This window comes from Onychomys torridus, chromosome 6 (genome assembly GCF_903995425.1).
Source record: "Onychomys torridus chromosome 6, mOncTor1.1, whole genome shotgun sequence".
Classification (NCBI taxonomy): Eukaryota; Metazoa; Chordata; class Mammalia; order Rodentia; family Cricetidae; genus Onychomys; species Onychomys torridus.
In genome coordinates this window covers 105,067,668-105,089,389 of record NC_050448.1, presented here as the reverse complement: position 1 = coordinate 105,089,389, position 21,722 = coordinate 105,067,668, and the positions used below count along the sequence as shown (strand labels likewise).

Genomic DNA, 21,722 nt, shown 5'->3' with positions numbered 1-21,722 from the left:
TTTGGAATCTAGCAAGCCAGGCATGGTGGACAGACCTAACCAGTTCTTTCTGTTTGGAGGCTAGCCCAGACAAGAGCTTCAGGAAGGAGATGCTGGGATGTTCTGTCCAGCACGTTGAGGTCCACTTTCTTCTCTGAAGACAGGAAATAATTGCATGGGGTTTTCATATTTGCAGATCAAGACGACTGCGGCCCTGAGGCATGTGACAGGCATGCTCGCTGTGTCTCAGAGGGAGAGACTGCTGTGTGTCAGTGTTTGGAAGGATTTGCTGCCCATGGAAACCTGTGCTCTGGTAAGGGCAGCGGCCAAATGCACAAATTTGAAAAATCGTGAGCCAGAAGCATTCTTTTTGTTTTTGCTGACTAAAAATCTCCTCAAGGACTTAAGAAATCAGTAGATTTAAATAAATTATTCAATGTTAGAAAAAAAGTATTGTGTGTACAGGAAATGAGCCATATACTGCTGCCTGACATTATACTGCTATTGTATTAAAATAATGCAAAAGATGAAGTCGACACCGAGAGAAGCAGACATTTGAGCTCAAGTCAGACTTATAAGTTCACAACAATAGAACATTCTCCTCCAAGAAATCACCTAGTGGAGCTGCTTCAGTAAAACAAATAGATGTGGCAGATAGATTTCAATTTTCGATTGATGGCCTGGAATTGTAAGTTGGTGATTCCTGAGAAAATGTCGGTCCTTGTCGTCTGAAACTTTGGCAGGAAGTACTTTACTTAGTCGTTCTTAGCTGCTTGGGCAGGCGAAGTGAGACTCCATGAAAGTTCATTGAGAAATGAAATTCAAATCTAAAATGTAGGGTTTTCATGTTGTTCACTCAGTGCCTGTTAGCAGTCAAATGGTTGACTTACATTTTTGTTACTTATTTCCAGGATTGCCTATACCAGTGGTTCCCAACCTTCCTAATGCTGCGACCCTTTAATCCACTTCCTCCTGTTGTGGTGACCCCCAACCATAAAAGTACCCCATTGCTATTTCATCACTGTAATTTTGCTGCTGTTAGGAATTGTAATGTAAATATCTGATACATGGGATATCTGATCTGTGACCCCTGTGGGGGTCATGACCTGTTGCTGGCCTAAACATTTCCCTTGTCCATATTCCCCCCCCCCCCCCGCAGATATAGACGAATGTGGGCTGGGTAGCGCAAGGTGTCCCACCACCTCATCCGAGTGCATCAACACTGAAGGCGGTTATGTCTGCAGGTGCTCAGAAGGTTACGAAGGAGATGGGATCAGCTGTCTTGGTGAGCGCGCACAGGTGCCAGTGGACAAGGGACGGGGAGGAGGCAAGCTCATCAAAAGCTGTGGTTGCTATAGGCCAGGAGAAAGCAGGATATAACTGCAGGGAGGACACATGTCAAGAATAAAAGAGAAGTTGTAATTCCTGCTCAGACAGATGTAGTTCAGGTCTCGGTCCCCAGTCTCTTGGCTGTAACTGCACAAGCCCAGAGTCGTCTACCTCTTTTTCTTGTGAGTGAGTGATAGGACTCGTCAGTGCTCGGTGTTGTGAGCCATCAGTGGGCAGCTGGGCAGCACTCCCTTGTTACTAAGGGTAGCCGCGGGACTGTGGTGAAATGCAGAGCCGCCGCTGTGGGGGTGTTGGGAGCCCCTGGGTGCCTACAGAAAAGGACAGTGAGTCCAAGGCGGGCCAAGGGCGTCTCCTGATAGTTCAATAGACAGAGCTTCCAGCATCGACATTGCACTGTAAGTACTGAGTGATTGAAAGCCCTTTCCTAACCACCCTCCTCTGCCAAGGACTGGGTGGGGCCGTGGGCTGGGAGTTCACTCTGTGGATAGCTCCTGCGGCCCCAGGTGTCAGGATCACTGCACAAGTGGAGGCCTGCCCTCGGCCACCCTCACCCAGTGCAGGGCTTAGCCGTTTTCCCAGGGCTCTCCAGGGCCTCCTCTGTGCTTCTCTTTCCCTTCTGCAAACAAACAGTGAAGGGCAGATGCCCTGATAAGAAACTCAAATGACATGTTTTCTCTCACATGTGAAGGTCATGACTGTCCGTTTGTAGATCTGGTTGGCTTAAGCCAGACCTTACCAGATTAGTTCTGTGCAGTCCACAGACATCTGAAAACATACTTTTAAGCACATATTTGGCAGTCAGTCAGGAAAATGTCACTGCACTAATTAAGCAGGCTCACAGATATTTTGGGTCAACAGACTTCATATTTCATTTCTTTTGAAGGGAAAAGAAGGTATATTTTCTCAGAGACTTAAACTTTATAGACTCTAGATTCGCACTCCCACTAATCTACCTCCTATCAGATATGCCAAAGGGTGTCATGGCCCTGCCTGGCCTAGCTCCATGGGGTCCTCAGGACCATAGAAGCCATGGCATGCTTGTTTCCTACCGTTTTACCTCAGTGTGTGTGTGTGTGTGTGTGTGTGTGTGTGTGTGTGTGTGTGTATGTATTCGGTAAGCAGGCGCCTTAGTTAGGGTTATTATTGTTTTTCTAAAACACCATGACCAAAAGCAACTTGAGGAGGAAAGGATTTATTTCAGTTTACATTTCCATCACTGAGGGAAGTCAGGACAGGAACTCAAACAAGGCAGGAACCTGGAGGCAGGAGCTGATGCAGAGGCCATGGAGGAGAGCTGCTTACTGGCTTGCTCGGTCTCTTTTCTTAACCATAACACCAGTCCACCCTCCCCTAAGGATCACTAATTTAAAAAATGCTCTACAGGCTTGCCTGCATCCCGATCTTATGGAGGCATTTTCTCAATTGGGGCTTCCTCCTCTCAGATGCCTGTGTCAAGATGTCATAAAATTAGCCAGCTTTAAGTCATGCCTGGGACATAATTCTGTAGAGAAAAGTGTTGTTGGGCTGCTAAGATGGCTCAATGGATAAAGGTGCTTGCTGCCAAGCCCGATGGCCCGAGTTCAATCCCTAGGGCCCACGTAAAGATGGAAGAGAACCAGCTGCAAGCTGTCCTTTGACCTCCACATGTCCACACACACACATAAATACAATTTCTGAAAAGGAGGAAGGCGTTTCAACAGTGCATGGTTGTTGCTGCTTTAGGGAGGAGTGAGCTCTGTCAAACTGAGAGAGGATTTCTAACTGAGAGGATTTCTAACTTGAGATTACAACCAGAATTCTGATTTTGTTGGTTTTGTTTACATCAGTGTGAATGCTGAAGGCATGGCTCAGCGGTAGAGTACTTGTGTAGCATATGTGAGGCCAGAGGTTCAATCTCAGAGCTTCCAGGAAAAGAAAGAAGTCAGAGCGATAGGAAACAAAGAGCAGAGGTTACTTTGATCCATTTGGGATAGCAAGTCAAAGTCCTCCGGCCCCGTTAGGCACAAAGACAGCAGGAACTGTAAGGAATATCAAGATGAGGAAGCCAGGTCCTCCTTGCCGATAGACCATGATCTAAAAGAAACTCAGCGTTGATAAGAGACAAAGACAGATGCTCAGCCTAAGAGAAGCATCGACGAAACAAAGCTGAGAACTGGAAGGGACATCTGCTTGAGGTCTCGGGCAAGATGTCCCAAAGGGAGTGTCATTTTGGAGGGACTGTGGGGAATGAATAAATGTTAATTAAGCAGAAGTATGAAGGGGTGAGGAGTGTCCAGGTGTGAACAAATCATGTATCTGGGGAGTGTGAACTAGTGCTAAGTACAGCTTGTGTGTGTGAGCCGTGGAGCATCACAGCACACAGACAGTGTGGCTTAGGTCCCAGTGGGAACTAGTGCCCAGTACAAGTTGTATGTGTATGAGCCATGGAGCAACACAGCACACAGCAGGGGTGGCTTAGGTCCCAGAAACTTTCTTTCCCGTGGCTCTGGAGGCTGCACCCCCACATGCAGGCACTGGCTGGTGCTGTTCTGGTGAACAAGCCATTTCTGGCTCACGGAAGCCACCTTCTCTCTGCCACCTCACAGCCTCTCCTCTGTGGTGTGCAGAAACCCTGGTGCTCCATCCTCTGTGAAAGACACCAGTCCAATATTTGTTTAAACTCAGATGGCTTCTTACAAACCCTGTCTCAGATGCAGGCCACTGGGAGCTAGGTTGTCATGAATCTATGGAGAGGTGTTTCAGTCCCTACCATTGGCAGAAGTCTGAGAGGTGGCTGTTAGAGCTTTTACTGCCCTGCATCAGCCCTTTCTTAAGCTTTCTAGTTGCTACTTTATGAAAATTAAAAGGAAGCAGGTGATAATTTATATTAATATAAATAATATTAGTATAATAATTATAATTATTATATTGTTGATTATATATTATAAGTATTTGTATATTATAATTAATATAAATATATATTAAAAAAGCAGGTGATAATAGTATATTTTATGTGCTCTGTTATATCTAAAATATTAACATTTTACTATGCAATCAGTATTTTAGAGGCTTATACTTTTTTTTTAAGATTTATTTATTTATTATGTATACAGTGTTCTGTGTGCAGGTCAGCAGAGAGCACCAGATCTCATTACAGGTAGTTGTGAGCCACCATGTGGTTGCTGGGAATTGAACTCAGGACCTCTGGAAGAGCAGTCAGTGCTCTTAACCTCTGAGCCATCTCTCCAGCCCCAATGCTTTAACTTGCATGCAAAGACTTAAAACTCTGGTGTGTATTTTGAACCGACAGCATGGTATGGACTAGATGACTGGGATGTATTTAGAGAGCCAGAGCAATCACAGGGAAAGTCTCTCTGTCCTGGACAGCGCAGCTGTAGGTGACAGAGACGCCTCTGGCATGTCCCCCAAAGTAGCACAGCTGTGAGCTCATGGCTGTGTGACCTAGGGAGCAAGGAGTGGCCTGAAGGGGATACAGGATGAGGCAACTCATCATAGTTTAGTACAGACATGGCAGGGCCATAAAAATAAATAAGCCCTTCTTTAGCCCTGCTGCCGGCCTCTGCCCTGCAGCTGCTACTACAGGCCCTGCCATGTCTGTACTAAACTATGATGAGTTGCCTCATCCTGTATTTATTTTTATACTCGTGTTTAGGGAAGTGTTGTACTTGATATGCATTTGTGCCAGTAGATGGGCATCTAGCTGCAAATGTGAAGCCTGAGCTTCAGGATGTGACAGGCTGATTGCTGGACAAGTCTTCCCTTCCAAGAGGGATGGCAGTCCTGTCAGGGGCCTAGAATCCCAGGCGAGGTGTACAGCCATGGACACAGTGATCTTTATGTCCAGCGTTCATGACAGTACCCCTAAAATGCATAGGGGCTCCAGAACATGAGGCACCACACAGTGAAGAAGCCTCTTCTAGACTGCTGGACTCTGTGATTCTGTTTGTTACCATGCATTCGTTACCGGCGGTCCCTTCTCTTCTCACTTACTCTTCCTGCAGACATCGATGAGTGCCAGCAGGGGGCGCACAGCTGCGGCGGGAATGCCAGCTGCATCAACACCAAGGGAAGCTACAATTGCACCTGCGAGGGCCGCCCATCGGCACCTGGACTAGCTTGCCCCGGTAGGTGGGTGGGTGGTCCGGGTCAGCCGGGAGGAACTTGGTCCAGGAGATCCTGATTGCCTTGGGAATTCTAGAAATCACTGTTGGAGAGGTGGATTTCATCAGGAGGTTGATGCTGGGCCACAGGACTTGTGGGTTTCACAGCATCTGTAATAAGCCTACTATTATTATTATTTCTCACAGTTCAGTAGAGGTGGTTCTCCTTAACTCTGCAACTACTTTCCCATTAGTTGACTGTTTTCAGGGGCTGTGGGAAAAACTTTCTGGGCGAGGCAGGGCAAGACCATATCTGGACTTATAATAGTATATTTTGTTTATTTCAATACATACAAATGTTAAGACTTTTGGAGATAGCCTGTATAAAATTTTACATCTACTTAAATTTTGGTACTGAATCTTAAAAATTTGGTATGTATTTTACACACACAGCACACCTCAGGATGGACTACAGGCCATGGTACTGTGTTGCCCAGTGCAGGGAACCCTTAGCAACTTTTCAATGACATGGGGCTATAATAGGAGCAGAGCTACTTTCAAGGATTTCTGTTTGTTTGTTTGTTTGAGACAGGGTTTTTCTGTGTAGGCAGTCCTGGAACTTGCTTTGTAGATGAGGCTGGCCTTGAACTCACAGAGAGCCAACTGCCTCTGCCTCCCCTCTTCAGGATTAAAGGCATGCACCCAGGATTACTTTCAAGGATTTTTAAGCTGCCTTTTTAAAGTCAGTATGTCCTGGCATGAATTAGCAACCCAGCCAGCTTTTGTTTCTTTTCAAATAGTCTCCACTACTGACTTTGACTTCATAAACCACACCATCCGCACCCGCTAAGAAGCTGGCTTCTCCAAGGCCCTGGCAGTCAGGAGAGGGCTCTTGTCCTCTCAGTTCCGCAGGAAGTTCTTGCTTGCCTGGGTTCTGGCTTCTGTAGTGATTGGTTTTTCCTCAGATATTTTCCTCCATTTAGAGGGTATTGAATATAGGTAGGGTGGCTGGTGCCTGCAAGCCTAGTAGTTGGGAGGCTGAGGCAGGGGGTTTGCCATGAGTTTTGGGACAGCTGAGCTACTGAGAGACCCTGCCTCACTCCAAAAACAAACAAACAAACAAACAAACAAACAAACAAACCTGAAAAGCACATGCCAATGCCTTCCCTTTAAGAAGTAAGAAACTGTTCAAAACCAGGAGGCTTTGCCTCTTTGACTTTCCTCCATTACTCTAACATTTTCTTCCCACCAGTCTCGGGTCTGAGAGGGTCCCCAGAGCACTTCAGAATGAGGATTTCCCTTCCTTGTCTTGCCTCTAGTATGCTTTATATCTGATAGCCCAGGTCCAGAGAAAGAAGGGCTTAGCTTCTCGGTGGCTGACCCAAGGCTTGCTTAGGAAGGTGGGCCTTATGACCCCTGATACTTATGCCGTAAGTTGTTCATAGAAACTCAAAATAAAAGTCATATCTTTGACTCTTTCAGGCTCTACCTCACCGCCTATCCCTGGGGAAGATGGCAGCCATATGGTCAGAAATGGTAACCTGGGATGCCCCCCGTCATATGACGGATATTGCCTGCATGGCGGTGTGTGCATGTATATTGAAGCAATGGACAGCTACGTATGCAAGTAAGTCGGGAACCTTTCCAGTGGCACAAGAGAATATTGTGATCCATGACATTCAGGAATTCTGTAATATTTGTACAGAGGAAATTTTTCTATTGGAAGTGGTAACTTTCTTTTTACTTAAGTAACGGGATGAACACAGTCTGCAGATTCAGGTCCTCGTTCAACATGAAGAAGGCAGATTTGTAAAAAATTTACTAAAACTGGTTTAGCTTCAGCCAGATTCTAGATTCATAAAAATGTTGCACCTAACGGGCTGGAGAGATGGCTCAGTAGTTAAGAGGACTGGCTGCTCTTCCAGAGGACCTGGCTTCAACCTGAGTGGCAGCTCACAACTGTCTGTAACTCCAGTTCTACGGAATCTGACACCTTCACACCAATGCACATACAATAAATAAAAAAGAAAACCAAAATCAAACCAAGCAAACAAACAAACAAAAAAGTTGCACCTAGTCATACTGGACCTATTGCCTGTGATGTTTAAAGCTGAGAAAAAGTTCCCTCTTCCTCCTAGAAGTCCATTTTTCACCATGGTCTTGGCAGCAGCAGCTGGGCATGAAACAGCTGCTCTTTGCTCCCTTTTAGCTCCCCTGAGCACAATGGCAGGCCAAGTTTCAACCCGAAGAGGTTCCGAAGACCTAGAACTCTGAGACACTCCCATGTAGCTCACTCAGAGGACCTTTCCTGTGTGGTAAATGCCATGTGTGAGGCTGGGGAGAAGGGTGAGTCAGCAAAGGAAGGAGGCCTTAGTTCAGATCTCTGGCACCCATATAAAAAGGTAAGTGGGGCAAATGTGAGCTTTGTCCCCAGAACTGAGAGGTGGGGAAAGAAGGGTCCCCGGCACTTGCTGGATCAGTGAGCTCCAGGTTCAGTGAGAAATCGTGTCTCTGAATAGAAGGTGGAAGGTCTGGACAGGATCATTGGATGAAACCTCTCCCCACCAAGTCTGGAACCTGAGTTCAGTCCCTGAGACCCACCTGGTGGAAAGAGAGGAAGAGTCACCCAAGTTGTCCTCTGACCCTGCACACGCTCTGTGACATCTATGCACCCATACACACACACACACACACACACACACACACACACACACACACACACACATTCATACCTACGCACATGCACCCATACACACATACATACACACACACATACATATATACACATATACATACATATACACACTCACCTACACCCATACACCCATGTAACCATACACACATACATACAAATAAATAAATAAATAATAGTTTTTAAGAGGTGGGGAGCAAAGGGAAAAGGCACCTGAAGCCTATTTCTGGTCTCCATATGTACCTGCTTGTACATCTACATACATAATCCACACACAGAGAAACACAAATATGCAGTATCTAATTCAGAGCTACATTTACTTTTAATGAATTTCATATGTTCAAAGCAATGTGAGGGAATGTATATATATGCAAAATACAGTCTCCCATGGCTGTACCTGTGATCCTCCTGAGCAGATGATTTGGGCTTAAACAATTTTGTAATTTTTATTAATAGTAATGAAAAAGGGTTTAAATTATTGGAAAAATAAGAAGCTATATGCTTTGACAGAGTATGTATGTATGTATGTATGGTCTTACATTAAAAATCATCTCAGCATGACAAAAATTATGGAAATGTTTGGAAATATTAGTAAAAATGACTCAATTGCAGTAGAGTTCTGCTTTCAAGTTCATATTTACACACTGTGATTTTTCTAACTTGATTCTTTTAAGTATAACATAATAAATTCTAATTAATAGTCTTTATTGTTAGCAATCAAATTGTTTTTATCTACATATTTTATCTTACTCTACCAGATATGAACTTCTAAACCTGAGTGACTCGTTGGTGGTCTATGGTATATTTCCTCCATGGTAGTTAGCTTTAGGTCCCCAAATCACTATTGCAATGTGAAGGGTGCCGGAGGGCCACAGTGTATTGGAATAGTGTGTCTTTCATTCCGATCTGATTCTGACGCTTCCTCAGCACACCTTTCTGTTTATCAAGTCCCTATGAAAACATCATCTTCCTCTGGTTATGTTTTAAACACAAGTTACTCCAAAATGACAGTTAAGCCGGGGCTGGGCAAAGGCATCAGAACACACCTGTAATCCCAGCCCTTGGGAAGTCATAGGAGGAGAATCAGGAGTTCTAGGCCATTCTTAGCTGCACAGTTAATTGAAGGCCAGCCTGAGTCACAGGAGACCGTTCTAAATAAACAAACAAAAGATGACACATTAAGGACCTTTAACCAAAAGCAATGTTTCGAATTACTGGTGTTCACAGTCGTTGGACCATAACTTTATTTTGAGTTGTTCTCATAAAAATGTGGTTTAACAGGTTTCCATGTGTCCTGTCAACCTCCCTTACATCGTATTAATTCCGCAGTAACAAACAAACCTCAGGCAGTACCTGTCAGTGCAGCTTTATCAGGAATACCTCACTGTCTTTCTGCACAGAGCCGCTTCCAGCTTCCAAAGGCTCTTCTTTCCTTGTAGGGAGCAAGATGCAGAGCCCAGGCCGGGTGATATATGGGGGAGTGAGGCCCGAAGCATCCATGTGCACTGGCTCCCTATGACTTTGCTGGCCTGGTTGCCTGGGACATTCCAACCTCTTGAGCTCAGAGGAAGCCTTCATTCTTTCTGGTTTGGCTTTGGCCAAACATCCTTCTAACACATCTTTGTCAAAGCAGCGCCCTTTGCCTAGCCCCCCTCCCCCCCCACACACACACAGCAGGGTTGTGAAGTTTCTTGAGGATAGGTCCAGTGGGAGAATGCTCTGCCATTCCTCATGGATTAGTGACTGTAACAGTGCTGTACCCTTACTTGGTCTAGAGTGACCTCATATTGTTTGGCCACACAATCTCAAACTTATTTGGCTCAGGGAACCTTGTTTGTTTGTTTGTTTTTTGTTTAGCCAAACTAATTGATAATTCAGCCTTTTGTAAATTGCTGACTGTTCTGGGCTTTGAGATGCTCCACTGTCACAGCCCTGAAGGACCACTGGCCAATCAACACATTCCTCAAGACCCCGGATCACTTTGATTTGCAAATGGAGTCTATTAACATCCAACAGTTTAAAAAAAAAAAAAATGGGTGCTAGGGATTGTCAGTAAGTAGCTGTAACCAAAATGAGCTAGAATTAAAATAGACCCCATGAAGCCCAAATAACCTTTATGCCATCTCTTGTGTAGTCCGTTCTACAACGATTATCTTTCAGAGGTGTATGGAACAGAAAGTCTTGTTGTAAGCAACACAGTGGAAGTGTACTAGAGAGCTGGGTTTTGACATCTGAGAACCTTGTGAGGCAGAGCTGCCGGTCATTAGCTGTGTGACCTCATGCAAATTACTTAGTGCTGAGCCTCGTTCCTTCCTGTCAAATAGGGGGCATCTACAAAAAATAATGAGTTAAAAAATGGTGAGTAAAAGCAATGTAGCATGGTGCCAGGCATGGGTGATTAATAATTGTTGTTCCTTGTCTCCCCTTCTGAGAAAGTGACTTTCCACTTTCTTCTGATGGGCGAAAGGTAGGGAATAGACTCCAGATCTGCAAATTTCAAGTGTTTCCCACCAGAGCTGCTGGTTTCAAGTCTGTGTTTTCTTCCCTTCCGCCCTTCTAGAATAAAGTGCAGACATGGATGGGTTGATAGCAGATCCAGGGCTAAGAGAAGGGGATTTTAATAGGATTTTTTTTTTTTTTTGAGTTAATTCTAATGTGAAAAAAAAAATGCAGTTGTTTCTCTGAGCTCTGGTTTCTAGAAACAACATTTCCAGTAGATGGCAGCCTTGCTTCACTTACCTCATAATTCTAACAAGTGAGGTGTTTTAGGCAAATGGCCCCTTGCCCTCAAAATAGCTACCCACCTCTTGGGCCGCTTTTTGTTTTTTGTTTACATTTTCTCTTGGGCTAATGGTGAGCTTTACAAACAGCAAGCAGTCCCTCCATAGCCTAAGCTCTGCTCCCCTCCAGAGCCTGCCTGCACTCTTCTGTTACAGCCTGGTGTTCAGCAAGGCTCTCGGCCTTCTAGTTCTTTCCTTGGACCTATGACCGTGGCAGTCTGGCCAAACATTTGTTTCCAGGTGTCTCCTGGCTTAGGGTGGACTCACTTTGTGATGGTTTGGAAAGGGTGTCTTCTGAGAGTTTATCTTTAGTCAGTGTCCTGTGGTGCCTCACAGAGACCCCAGCACCCTGAAGACAGAGGGAGAGGGGGGGAGGGGTCTCTCAGTGTTAACCTCATCGTCACTGCTGATGGATGAGTCCTAGAGCTTTCCGAGCACAAAACTGAATCTAGGAAGGTGAGGGACGTTGAATTTGCAGGTGTCAGGTGCGGGGTCCCTGGTGACATCTGCTTCTGTCGTTGGCAGCTGTATTGTTGGCTATGTTGGGGAGAGATGTCAGCACCGAGACTTGAGATGGTGGGAACTGCGCCATGCTGGCCATGGGCAGGAGCGCGACATTGCTGCGTTGACTGTCGGTGTGATTGCGCTCGTCCTGCTGCTGCTCTTGGGGATCTGGGGGACTTACTACTACAGGTAATCCTTTCTTTTCCATGGGACTCGATGCCCTCTTCTCTAAGCCCTTCCGAGGGAATGCCTACTTCCTTGAGCAAAACACTCACTGCATTTAAAAGCCTGACTTTGCTGCACACGCCTTTAATTCCCAGCACTCGGGAGGCAGAGGCAGACTGATCTCTGTGAGTTCGAGGCCAGCCTGGTCTGCATAGTGAGTTCCAGGACAGCCAGGGCTACACAGAGAAACCCTGTCTCAAAAAATAATAAAATAAACTTAAGTTTATGTATGATATAATTATTTGTTTGTTTGTTTGATATGTTAACACGTGACTTAATATTTTTCAGAAATCTGGATTTTTTTCTTGTTTGTTTGTTTGCTTTTTTGAGACATGGTTTCTCTGGGTAGCTTTTCCTGGAACTCACTCTGTAGACCAGGCTGGCCTCAAACTTACAGAGATCCACCTGGCTCTGCCTCCCGAGTGCTGGGATTAAAGGTGTGTGCTGCCACCGCCCAGCTGGATTTTTTTTTTTTAAGATAAAATCTTGTTATATAGCCTGGGCTAGCCCCATGATCCTCTTGCTCAGCCTCCCAAGTGTTCTGACTTCACACCACTTGAACAAGCCTGCCTGACCAACAGCATTCATGGATTGGAAGCTAGTGGCTAGTGGGTGGTGGTTTCTGAGCTTCAGACTCCCGTATTCCTAATAATAGCAGTGAGGAAGGGGCCAAGGAAATGACTCCATCAGTAAAATGTTTGCCGAACAAGCCTGAGGACCTGAGTTAAATCCTCAGCACCTATATTTGAAAACATAGGGTAAATAAAGCAGAGTGAAGCTGGGCACCTGTAATCCCAGTACTGCAGAGATAGAACAGGATCCTTGGCACTTGATAACTAGCCAGGCTAGCCGAATTGGCAACCTTCAAGTTCACTGGAGACCCCATTTCAAATAAGAGGTACGGCAATTGAGAAAGATGTACAATGTCTACTTCTGATCTCCACATGAGAGGACACTTCCATACAGGTGCACACATGCAAACATCACACACACACACACACACACACACACACACACACACACACACACACACACAACTATTTCTTGACAAAAGAGCTTCTTAGAACTCTTTCTTGAGAATGCAGTGCTCCAGAGTTGTTTAAGTCTCTGGGACATCTCTGGCTGTTTACTTAACAGCGCTGCCCCCTTTCCTGGAGCTGCTTAGTGGCCTGGGGTTTTCAGCTATGTGCTTGACTATGTATGTACCACCTATAGAGCTAACCTGACAAGACAGTTGCCCCAGTGAGTGGGATGAGTCTTTTGTTTTTCTTTTGAGATTGTCTCCGTTTTTCGGCTTTATCTCAGGACTCAGAAGCAGCTATCGGGAACCCCAAAGAACCCTTATGAAGAGTCAAGCAGAAATATGAGTGGAGACGGGGCTGACCCCAGCGGGCCTGGGGTGTCTTCTTGCCCCCAACCTTGGGTAATGCTATCAAAGCACATGAAGCTGAGAATTGGCTTGATAAGAATCAATATTCCTTGTCCTCTTTCTTCATGCCTTTTAGAGAAACTGAGCTCTGTTCTAGCTGCCTGCTGGTCTCAACATGGGTCTTTTAGCCTCAGCAGCCAGCCAGTCTTCAGCAACTGCTTTAAGCTCTGGACCTATGTTCCTCATCAATATAGCTTTCTGAAGATGCTAAGATGTGTAGCTCCATCTTCATAAATGCCATAAGCATGTGACTTAGGACCTCTCTCTAGGCAGAGCTCAGTGCTTTGAGGGCTCGTGACTTGGTGCACTGCTGAATTACCTGCATTGCCCTTGACAGGCTAGAAAGGTATAGATTGCAAGTTTAATTGATCTCATTTCAATCATAGGAAGGAATGAGAAATAGTTTCTTCATGTGTCTCTTTTAAATACATTTTTAAAAAAACAAACCCTCAAAACTCCATGCTGTGGTGGTGAACAGCTTGCTGGCTCCAGGCTGCATTCGGAAGCCCCGGCTGCTGAGCTGTACCCTCCCAGCTCTCACAGTCTACACCAACTGCCGCCACACACGTCAGAGAGCGTTGGGGAGAGCTGAGTTCCCAAACCGGGAGGCGAAGCAGCAGAAACAAATCTGCTCCCATCAGCTGCCTTCCCTTGCAGCCAGAGTCCTGGAGACTGTGTGCTTCTGTCAGGGAGGCACACGGTTGGAAAATTTGCAGTGCATTTCTTGACTGGAGCCAGAAATAACAAACCTATGCCCTGACACAGCAGGCCATCGTATTGATTCCGCAAGAGACCATTAATGAGGAGGAGACAAAGGGTGTTGTGGGAAATAAAAAACAAAACAAAACAAAACAGAGTACAGCTCCTGAGAGTACCTCATCATCACCAGCATCTCTGTCCCTGCTCCCTCATTGGCTCCCCTTGTTAAACCTCCTTACACTTCTCTTGATGAGAAAGATAGGTTCAGAAAATATTTTTCTATGCCTTTGACTCTGAATTCTAGATCTTTCCTGTGGAGGGCTCCTTTCTGAAGCACACAGTCAGTCCAAGCCTTGGAGACTCCTTCTGCCTGATTATCTATTGACAAGCTTGCATCCTGCATCCCAGAGCATGGCATACTCCTGTTCTTCCTTTGTCTGTTTGATTTCTTTTCCTATCTGACCAGTCTGGCCTGAGTGCAGGCCCGTCAGCTCTGCTCAGCCCACATTGCAAGTGTGCCGTCAGTCTGGACAGTGCAAACAATGACAAAATGATGGTTTGTTGAGTTAAGAGAAATGCTGCAGCAGTGATCTGGGCCTCCCTTTTAGCACTCTGGCTCCTAAGCTGCTCAACCATGAAGAAAGAGCTAAAAAATATAGTTACACTATTGGTTATTAGTACTTACTGGTGACCCGAATTACTTAGGACTTGATAGTATGCTTAAATGAATTCTATATAGCTATAGGCTATACATACATACACGTGGCATTATTTGTCTGGCCGATGGGCAGTACTTATGCTACCGATGGATACTTATACTTTTGGCAGCAAAACAGTAGCCTCCAGGGATCCAAGATTTTTAACTGAAGATTCCACAGTCATGACAGATTCTTCAGTAAAGATAGCAGTGTGCCCTGATAGAAATGAATGCAAGGTTTTCAGTTAATACTGGAATCCCTCCTTGGCCTGAGAGGTAGCTCAGCAGTTAGGATCACTGGCTACTCTTCCAGAGGACTGTGTGTGGTCTGATTCCCAGCATTTATATGATGGCTCGTAACCATCTGTAACTCCAGTTCCAGGGAATCCAGTGTCTGCTTCTGGGCTCCATGAGCATCAGGCATGCACATAATGCACAGATATAAATGTAGTCCAAACACCTGTACACACAGTAAAATAATTTAAGAAAAAAAAAATAATGTGGACTCTCTCATTAGCCAAAGACAAGCTGACAAGGCCTTTCTTCCCACTTTCGCCTTCATTGAGTATGTGTGATAAACTGCAGCTTAAAACTTATCAAGGTGACTTGTGAATTACAGCCGTGTCCCCTTTCTCCCTTTTCTTTTCTGCAGTTTGTGGTTCTAGAGGAACACCAAGACCCCAAGATCGGGAGTCTCTCTGTAGCTGGCACAAACGGCCCCACAGTGGATACTGGCCTGTCTTCCAACCTGCAGCCTGGTGAGTAGTTACCTTTGCCTTGATGGTGACTGTTTCCCAATGAGAAGTGTCAGATAGTCACAAAAAGACCAGTAGCATTGTCTAAGCCGAGTGAGCACTGGGAGGTTCTGACATGCCATATGGTTTAGAGAAATGCATTTGACTGCACTTCCTTCTTACATAAAGATTCTGTCTACTCCAACCCCAGGCACACTGCAGTCTGCTAGGTCACTCTGAGTGAGCACACAGGACTCAGCCCCTTCCTGTGAGCTGGGGTATGGCTGCAGGCCAGACCAGTCGCTGTAAGCATAGCTTCCCTGGAGGTGGAAATGGTTCTCCAAAAACAGGTCCCTTGTGCTGATGGAAGTTGAGCCAGGCATTGTCGTGGGGAGGTCAGGATATTCTGGGCTTGGTGGGGGCTAGCCCTCAGCCAGACTCTTGGCTGTCTGAGAGTCCAGCCAGGCCACTAAAGGACCATGAAATCGAGGCAAGCTCTCAGGCTCTCCCAAACTCCATCTGCTTTGTGTAGAAATGGAGTCACACATCCTTTGATATCATCCTTTTACCAGGACTTGTATTACGATATGTCTCTTGGGTTCAGGTCTCAGATATCATTGTGCTTTTTACAACCCAGAGGGCACTGCTGAACATGCTTTTGTGTCATAAGCCTTTGGAAAGGCAAGGAGAACCTCTGAGCCAACAAAAACAGTTGCTCTGCTAATGGCAGGAGCCGGTTAAGTCTCAGTTGCTACTTATATTTTCTGATATTTCCCATCACGCATATCACCATACCCCTCTTCCAATTTTCAATAGAAAGAACATAGGGTCTTATTATGGAAAACTCATTCTAAATTTCCATTTTGAACATGTTCTGCTCTGTAACCCAGAATACTGAATTCAGTAAAAAATTGTATTCCCAAATTTGAGCAAGACCAGTATATTAAGGCACATTAAGGAATTGAATAAAAACTGTAATGAATGTTTCATTCTGGTAACTGTTGCCTGTATACTTTCAAAATTTAGTATTTCCAATAGTTGCCTAGGTGGTGGTGTTGCCAGTACTATTAGAAGGTTCTTTGAGCAACTATAAGCACATCCTTCCTTTTGGAGCTAATCTGCTTAGGAGGAACATGCGCTACAATGTTACAACTTCATCCAAAGCTCAAAGATTTAACAGAAGTGTGGTTATACCGGAAAGAAAAAAAATGAAGGATTCATATGGTTAGGACTATATTCCAGGATGGGTTAAAACTGTGGTTTGCAACCTGTGGGTCATGACCCCTTTGGGGGTCAAACAATCTTTTCAAAAGGGTCACCTAAGACTATTTGTATCTCAAATATTTGCATTACAATGCATAACAGTAGCAATATTACAGGTATGAAATAGCAATGAAAATAATTGTATGTCTGGGGGTCACCACACCATGAGAAACTGTTTGAAATGGCCACAGCATCAGGAAGGCAGAGAACTACTGTGTTAGAACATTTTCATTTTTATCCACTCTACAGTCAATGCATGATCCATTTTCATTTGTTTCTTGTGTGAGGGATCCAGTCTCCTATCATGTGTCTGTCATTCATAGATATTTGCAGTGAAAATGCACACAGGGTGGATGGGGAGGGAGAGTGGAGAAGGAGTTGAAGGTTAATTTTGGCTCAGAACCAGTGTGCTCTCTGTTCCTAGAAAGGCATGGTACCCGTGGTTGACCCAGAGCCATCTTCTTTGACCCCAGCCAGTGCCAAGGGGCAAGGGTTAAGTGAAGAGCATTGTGTTGAGGGAAAGTTGTTCATGAGGGAAGCAAAGGTGTTTCAAATCTGAACTTTGTTCTAAGATGTTTATAGTCTACATGTGGAGATAGAACAAACACAGAGAAGCCAGAGAACACTATCAGCTCTTTGGATCATCTCAACCAACCAAGACTATGCTAATTTTAAAAACTGAGTCCCAAATAGGTTAAGAATGTGTCCTTTGTTTCTCATGTTTTACATCTATTATCCTCTGACTATTACAAGGATCTCTTTTGCTAGACAATTTGTAAACAATGAAATCTCCTCTCCCTCAATTCCTCCTGTTCCTCCTCTCCCTCCATCTCCTCCTCCTCTGTATCTGTCTGTCTCCTCTCTCCTCTTCGCCCTTTCATCCTTCTCTCTTGTCCTCTCTTCCATCTTCTTTGAATAGGGTCAGTGCATCTGACTTCATGGAGACAGAAGCCCCACATATATGGACCAGGCACAGGGCAAAGCTGCCGGACCCCACCACCAAGTGACGAAGTTCCCCAGGAAATGGAGGGAAATGCCCATTTACCCTCCTACAAGGAATGGCCTCTCACTGTGGGAGTTGGGAAGCTTCATTCTCTCCAGTCAGCTAATGGATTGTGTCAACAAAGGGCCCCAGGTCTGCCACACCAGACAGAGCCATTTCAGTGAGAACTGGAAGTAGACAGAAGATAAAAGAACAAACCAGGCCGATAGACAGGATGTTTTCTTTACAAAGTAGAGTACTACATGTAGATGTGGTACTCCAGTCTCTATGCTAATCACCACTCAGCATCCTGAACATAGCTGATAGCTGTGATTTTTGCTTCTTCCTTCAAGTAGTCTCACGATGACTTCCACAAGAAGAATCAAGAAATCATTAGAAACCAAAGTCAAGGCATTCACATGTTGTGAGCTGTGTCTTCGTCAATAGATTGTTTTGTTCCTCTCCTTGTTCCTTAGAAGAAATGGGTTAAAAGCAGGTGATCACACATTTTGTTGATTGTAAAGTAATTTGTATGGGATTAGCCCAATCCCATAAAATGGTTGGAACATTATAACTATTGCTGAGATACACTATATGAATTTAATTCACTATTGGGGTGGCTCATGCTCATAAATTTGCCTTCTAGATTGTGATAAATTAGTGAAAATAATTGTAACTAAGAATCTGATTTATTCAGAATTGTTCATTTTTTTATACTTTAAAATCTATGAATGAAAATATTTAATTTTAAAAACATTTCCTAAGTGGCATTGGTGTTTCTTAATCATTAGTGTCTTTTCCTTTTGTCAAATGGAAATTTACCCAATAAAAATGGTAAATTCTAGTGTTTGCATAGAATTTTTTACTTGTTTTAAGATATGAGATTGTAAACAAATTGCTTGATTTGTTTTCATCAATTTCTTCCAATTAAATAAAATCACCCTAAAAATCAGCATTTTATTATATATTTGATGACATTGGTATAGTTTGAGCTGAACCAACGTGATTCACTAGACTTGTGATCGTAAAGAAAATTGAACCAGCCCTGCTGCTGTAAAGCATCAGATCCTAAAGCACGGTTCCTGATGGCGCATCTTCCTTATCGCCGAAGTGTTGCTAATACGGAGGATGCAGAGGGGTCCATACTGTGGCATGGACAGTTTGGATCTTTGGTTAGCCAGGTTTTCAAACTGGACATGATGTAGACATTTGAGGATGGGATGATTTCAGGTTTGAGGCTCTTAGTTAATTCCTCAGTATGACACTTTCATCTGGCCAGTTTAGGTTTGTTCTGAATTCAGTTTTGCTTCTGTTGACAATGGACAGCCTAGGAGCTCCCAAGACCTATCTTTTCTTTCTGGTAAGTGTACTGACCTCAAGATAATAATAGCCATCATTTCTCCACAGGTTTCTTTTTATCCTCCCCAAGTTAACAAGTTTGAAGCCTTAACTACTTGGATTCCATGTGTGTATTTGGACACACCTACTTTGGAATCTTGAGATAGTCGATGGGCTATGAGACCACAGTCTCCCCCAAGTATATCACTCACTATGTTTGAATCAGAAAATCCCCACTTCCTTTGAGCCTTGCACTAATGAGGACACCTTAGAAATTGGGGCATTGTAAGTGTTTATTCAGGCCACACCAGCAGTTTCTGGCCAGGCTAATGCAGAAGCATGCTGTGTGTTCTTGTAGTTAATACATCCCCCTGGGTCTGCCGCCCTTTCCTCCAGCTTCACGTCTCCAGGAGACATGGTCTCATTTCTTTGAAAATGCGTATTTCAAAAACGTTTTCATCCAAGATAGTTGATTTGTATCTTTTCAAGACTACCTTTTATTTCCCAACACTCATGGTCTTGAGGTACACGGTACCTGATGGACATTCTCTGCTGTCACGTACTACATGTGAAAGGAACCCTCTGCGGCACCTCTCAAAGGCTCTGTTGAATCCATTTGGTTTTAGTTCTACAGCTAGGGGCCCTATGCTGGCAATGAGGAAAACATGCTAACCACTCTGGTAGCATTGTATGGGGTCAGGTGGGGAAGCTCTCATCCTGGCTGCTCCTGTCCACAGCTGGGGTCAGGTGGTGGGGAAGCTCTCATCTGGGATGCTTCTGTCCACAGCTGGTCACTGAGACATGCACAGGTACCAGCTACTCCTCACTCCTCATGGTGACTACTGCCAGGCTGTAAATCACCTTCATGTCCTTTACCTGGTGCTTATCTCTTCTCCTATTAATCCTAATGAGAACTAGTGAGCTCAGACCTGCCGCCACACCCCAGATACACCAGCCTTCCCCAAACCTCCCACCAACTCTACTACATGCCCACACTGGGGGAGCAAGGAGGAACTGGTCCCATGTTTTTCCTTACAGCTCTAACTTGCCCATATTTCCCATTGCCTCACAAGTCCTGATAAATGTCTGCTCTGACCTTCAAATCCTCCTTCTAGACCTGACTTTCCTGACTCCCCTTGAAATGATGTAGGATTGAATTTCTATAATAAATTACTTATTATATAAAACCCTATGATTTGCTTCCTGTGCAAACCTTGGCTGATACAAATATATGCAACCAGATAGTCAAGACGCACATACCTTATCGAGATGCACATACCTTATCAGGATGATGTGCATACCTTATCGAGATGCACAGACCTTATTGAGATGCACATACCTTATATCGTACAAATTATCCCATGCAATAGGAAAGGGAGGAACTCCTTACCTCATCTTAACCTTTATTTCTTCAGGGGACTAGTACAGCACAGAAAAGGGTGTTTAAAAGCCAAATCCAATTCTAAATATAGACGCAAAAGGTCTATGCAGAAGATTAGTAATGAGTCTGGCAGGGAGTTTAAAAGCATTTTATGACCAAATGTTAATTATGTAATAAATGAAACATCAGTTGAATATTCGAAACTAGTATGTAAATTATTAAATTATATTACAGTGCAAAAGAAAGCATGGCATAGTGTAGGCAGATGTTTTCAGAAGCATTCACCATGCATTCATGACAAACCTTCTTTGTAAAATAGGAAGAGTGAATTTCTCTAATGTGATGAAGGAAGTCTACCAGAACCCACCAGCAGCATTTTACACAATACTGAAATACTGAAGGCATTCCTCTTAGACCTGGACCAAGGATGTCTCATTGATTTATTTTTTGACTTCATGTATATGTGTTGTAATTGCCTGATTTCCTCTTTCCCTCTCTTCCTTCCAGCTGCCCTGTGCCTCCCATTCCACTCAAATACTTGGCCTCTTTTCCTTTAATTACCGTTGTTACACACACGCAATAAATACAGAAATAAAACCTGCCGAGTCCATCTAGCACTGAGTGTTGCTCTTATGTATGTGTTTTTAGGATGGACCACTTGAGGTTGATTAACCAATGAGGGGCTCATCCCTGGGGAAGACTGGTTCTCCCCTCTCAGCAGCCATTAGTGGCCCACAGCTCTTCATCTAGAGGTGTGGCCTTGTGAGGTTTCCCTGTTCGTGTTGGCATGCCAACTGATGTTATCACTAAGGTCTCATTCAGGCAACCACACTGTTGAGATTTCACGGGTGTGGCTTCACAGCAGACATGCTGGTCTTTTTGCCCCCTCACCTGTCCACTCCCAGTTCTATTCAAACGTTGTGTTAAGTGCCTTGAATAGTATTCTGACAGCACAGTAATACTCTAAAGCAGTAAGACTAGAAGTGTAAAAATGCATAAAGATTAAACATAAAATTATTTCCAGATGAGATAGTTGTCTGCAAAAAATATACAAAGCAATTCACAAATAGTAATACAGAGTCAATAACTCTCATGGTGGCTCAGTGGCGAAGTCTGTGTGGCAGCATTTCTTCCCCAAACTATGCTGTCAAGAGGGGCCCCAGAGCCAGATTCCCAGCACCCACACAGTGAAATGAGAGAAATGATGCCCCAGAGTTGTCCTCTGCCACCATATTGTTTCGTGGCACACACATGTGCCCACTCTCTCACTTGCTCCTTCTCTCTCACATACAATAATAACAAATTGAAAATATAATGGTATATTTAAGATACTGAATTCCATATTCAGCAAATTATTGCTCAAAAGTAAAGGTAAAACAAAGATTATCTAGGAAAAGCTGAAGAATTGGAAACAAGAATACCTTTACTAATCAAATATTGAAGAGAAAATTTTTAGCTAGAAGTTTATTTCAGACAGAATAATGAAAGTATAGCAGAAACTAAACAATTGCAAAGTTAATTGCATTTAATTAATTTAATTGTTTTCATGAGCATGACTTCTCTACTGGA

General features: G+C 44.2%; 1 protein-coding gene across 5 annotated transcripts in view; it reads left to right on the top strand.

Moving 5' to 3' along the window:
* The window catches only part of Egf (epidermal growth factor), a 75,682-nt gene extending 57,431 nt beyond the window's left edge, over window positions 1–18,251 (top strand). For 4 of the 5 annotated variants that reach the window (XM_036190735.1, XM_036190734.1, XM_036190737.1 and 1 more), the window contains 8 exons: window positions 176–292; window positions 1,139–1,264; window positions 5,331–5,453; window positions 6,912–7,056; window positions 11,427–11,594; window positions 12,936–13,053; window positions 15,108–15,213; window positions 17,372–18,251. In XM_036190735.1, the coding sequence (XP_036046628.1) occupies window positions 176–292; window positions 1,139–1,264; window positions 5,331–5,453; window positions 6,912–7,056; window positions 11,427–11,594; window positions 12,936–13,053; window positions 15,108–15,213; window positions 17,372–17,619 (1,151 nt within the window). In that variant the 3' untranslated portion in view covers window positions 17,620–18,251. Of the gene's footprint in view, window positions 1–175; window positions 293–1,138; window positions 1,265–5,330; window positions 5,454–6,911; window positions 7,057–11,426; window positions 11,595–12,935; window positions 13,054–15,107; window positions 15,214–17,371 lie in introns of those variants that run through there. The other variant, XM_036190736.1, reaches the window with a different exon arrangement.
* Window positions 18,252–21,722: the final 3,471 nt, after the last annotated feature.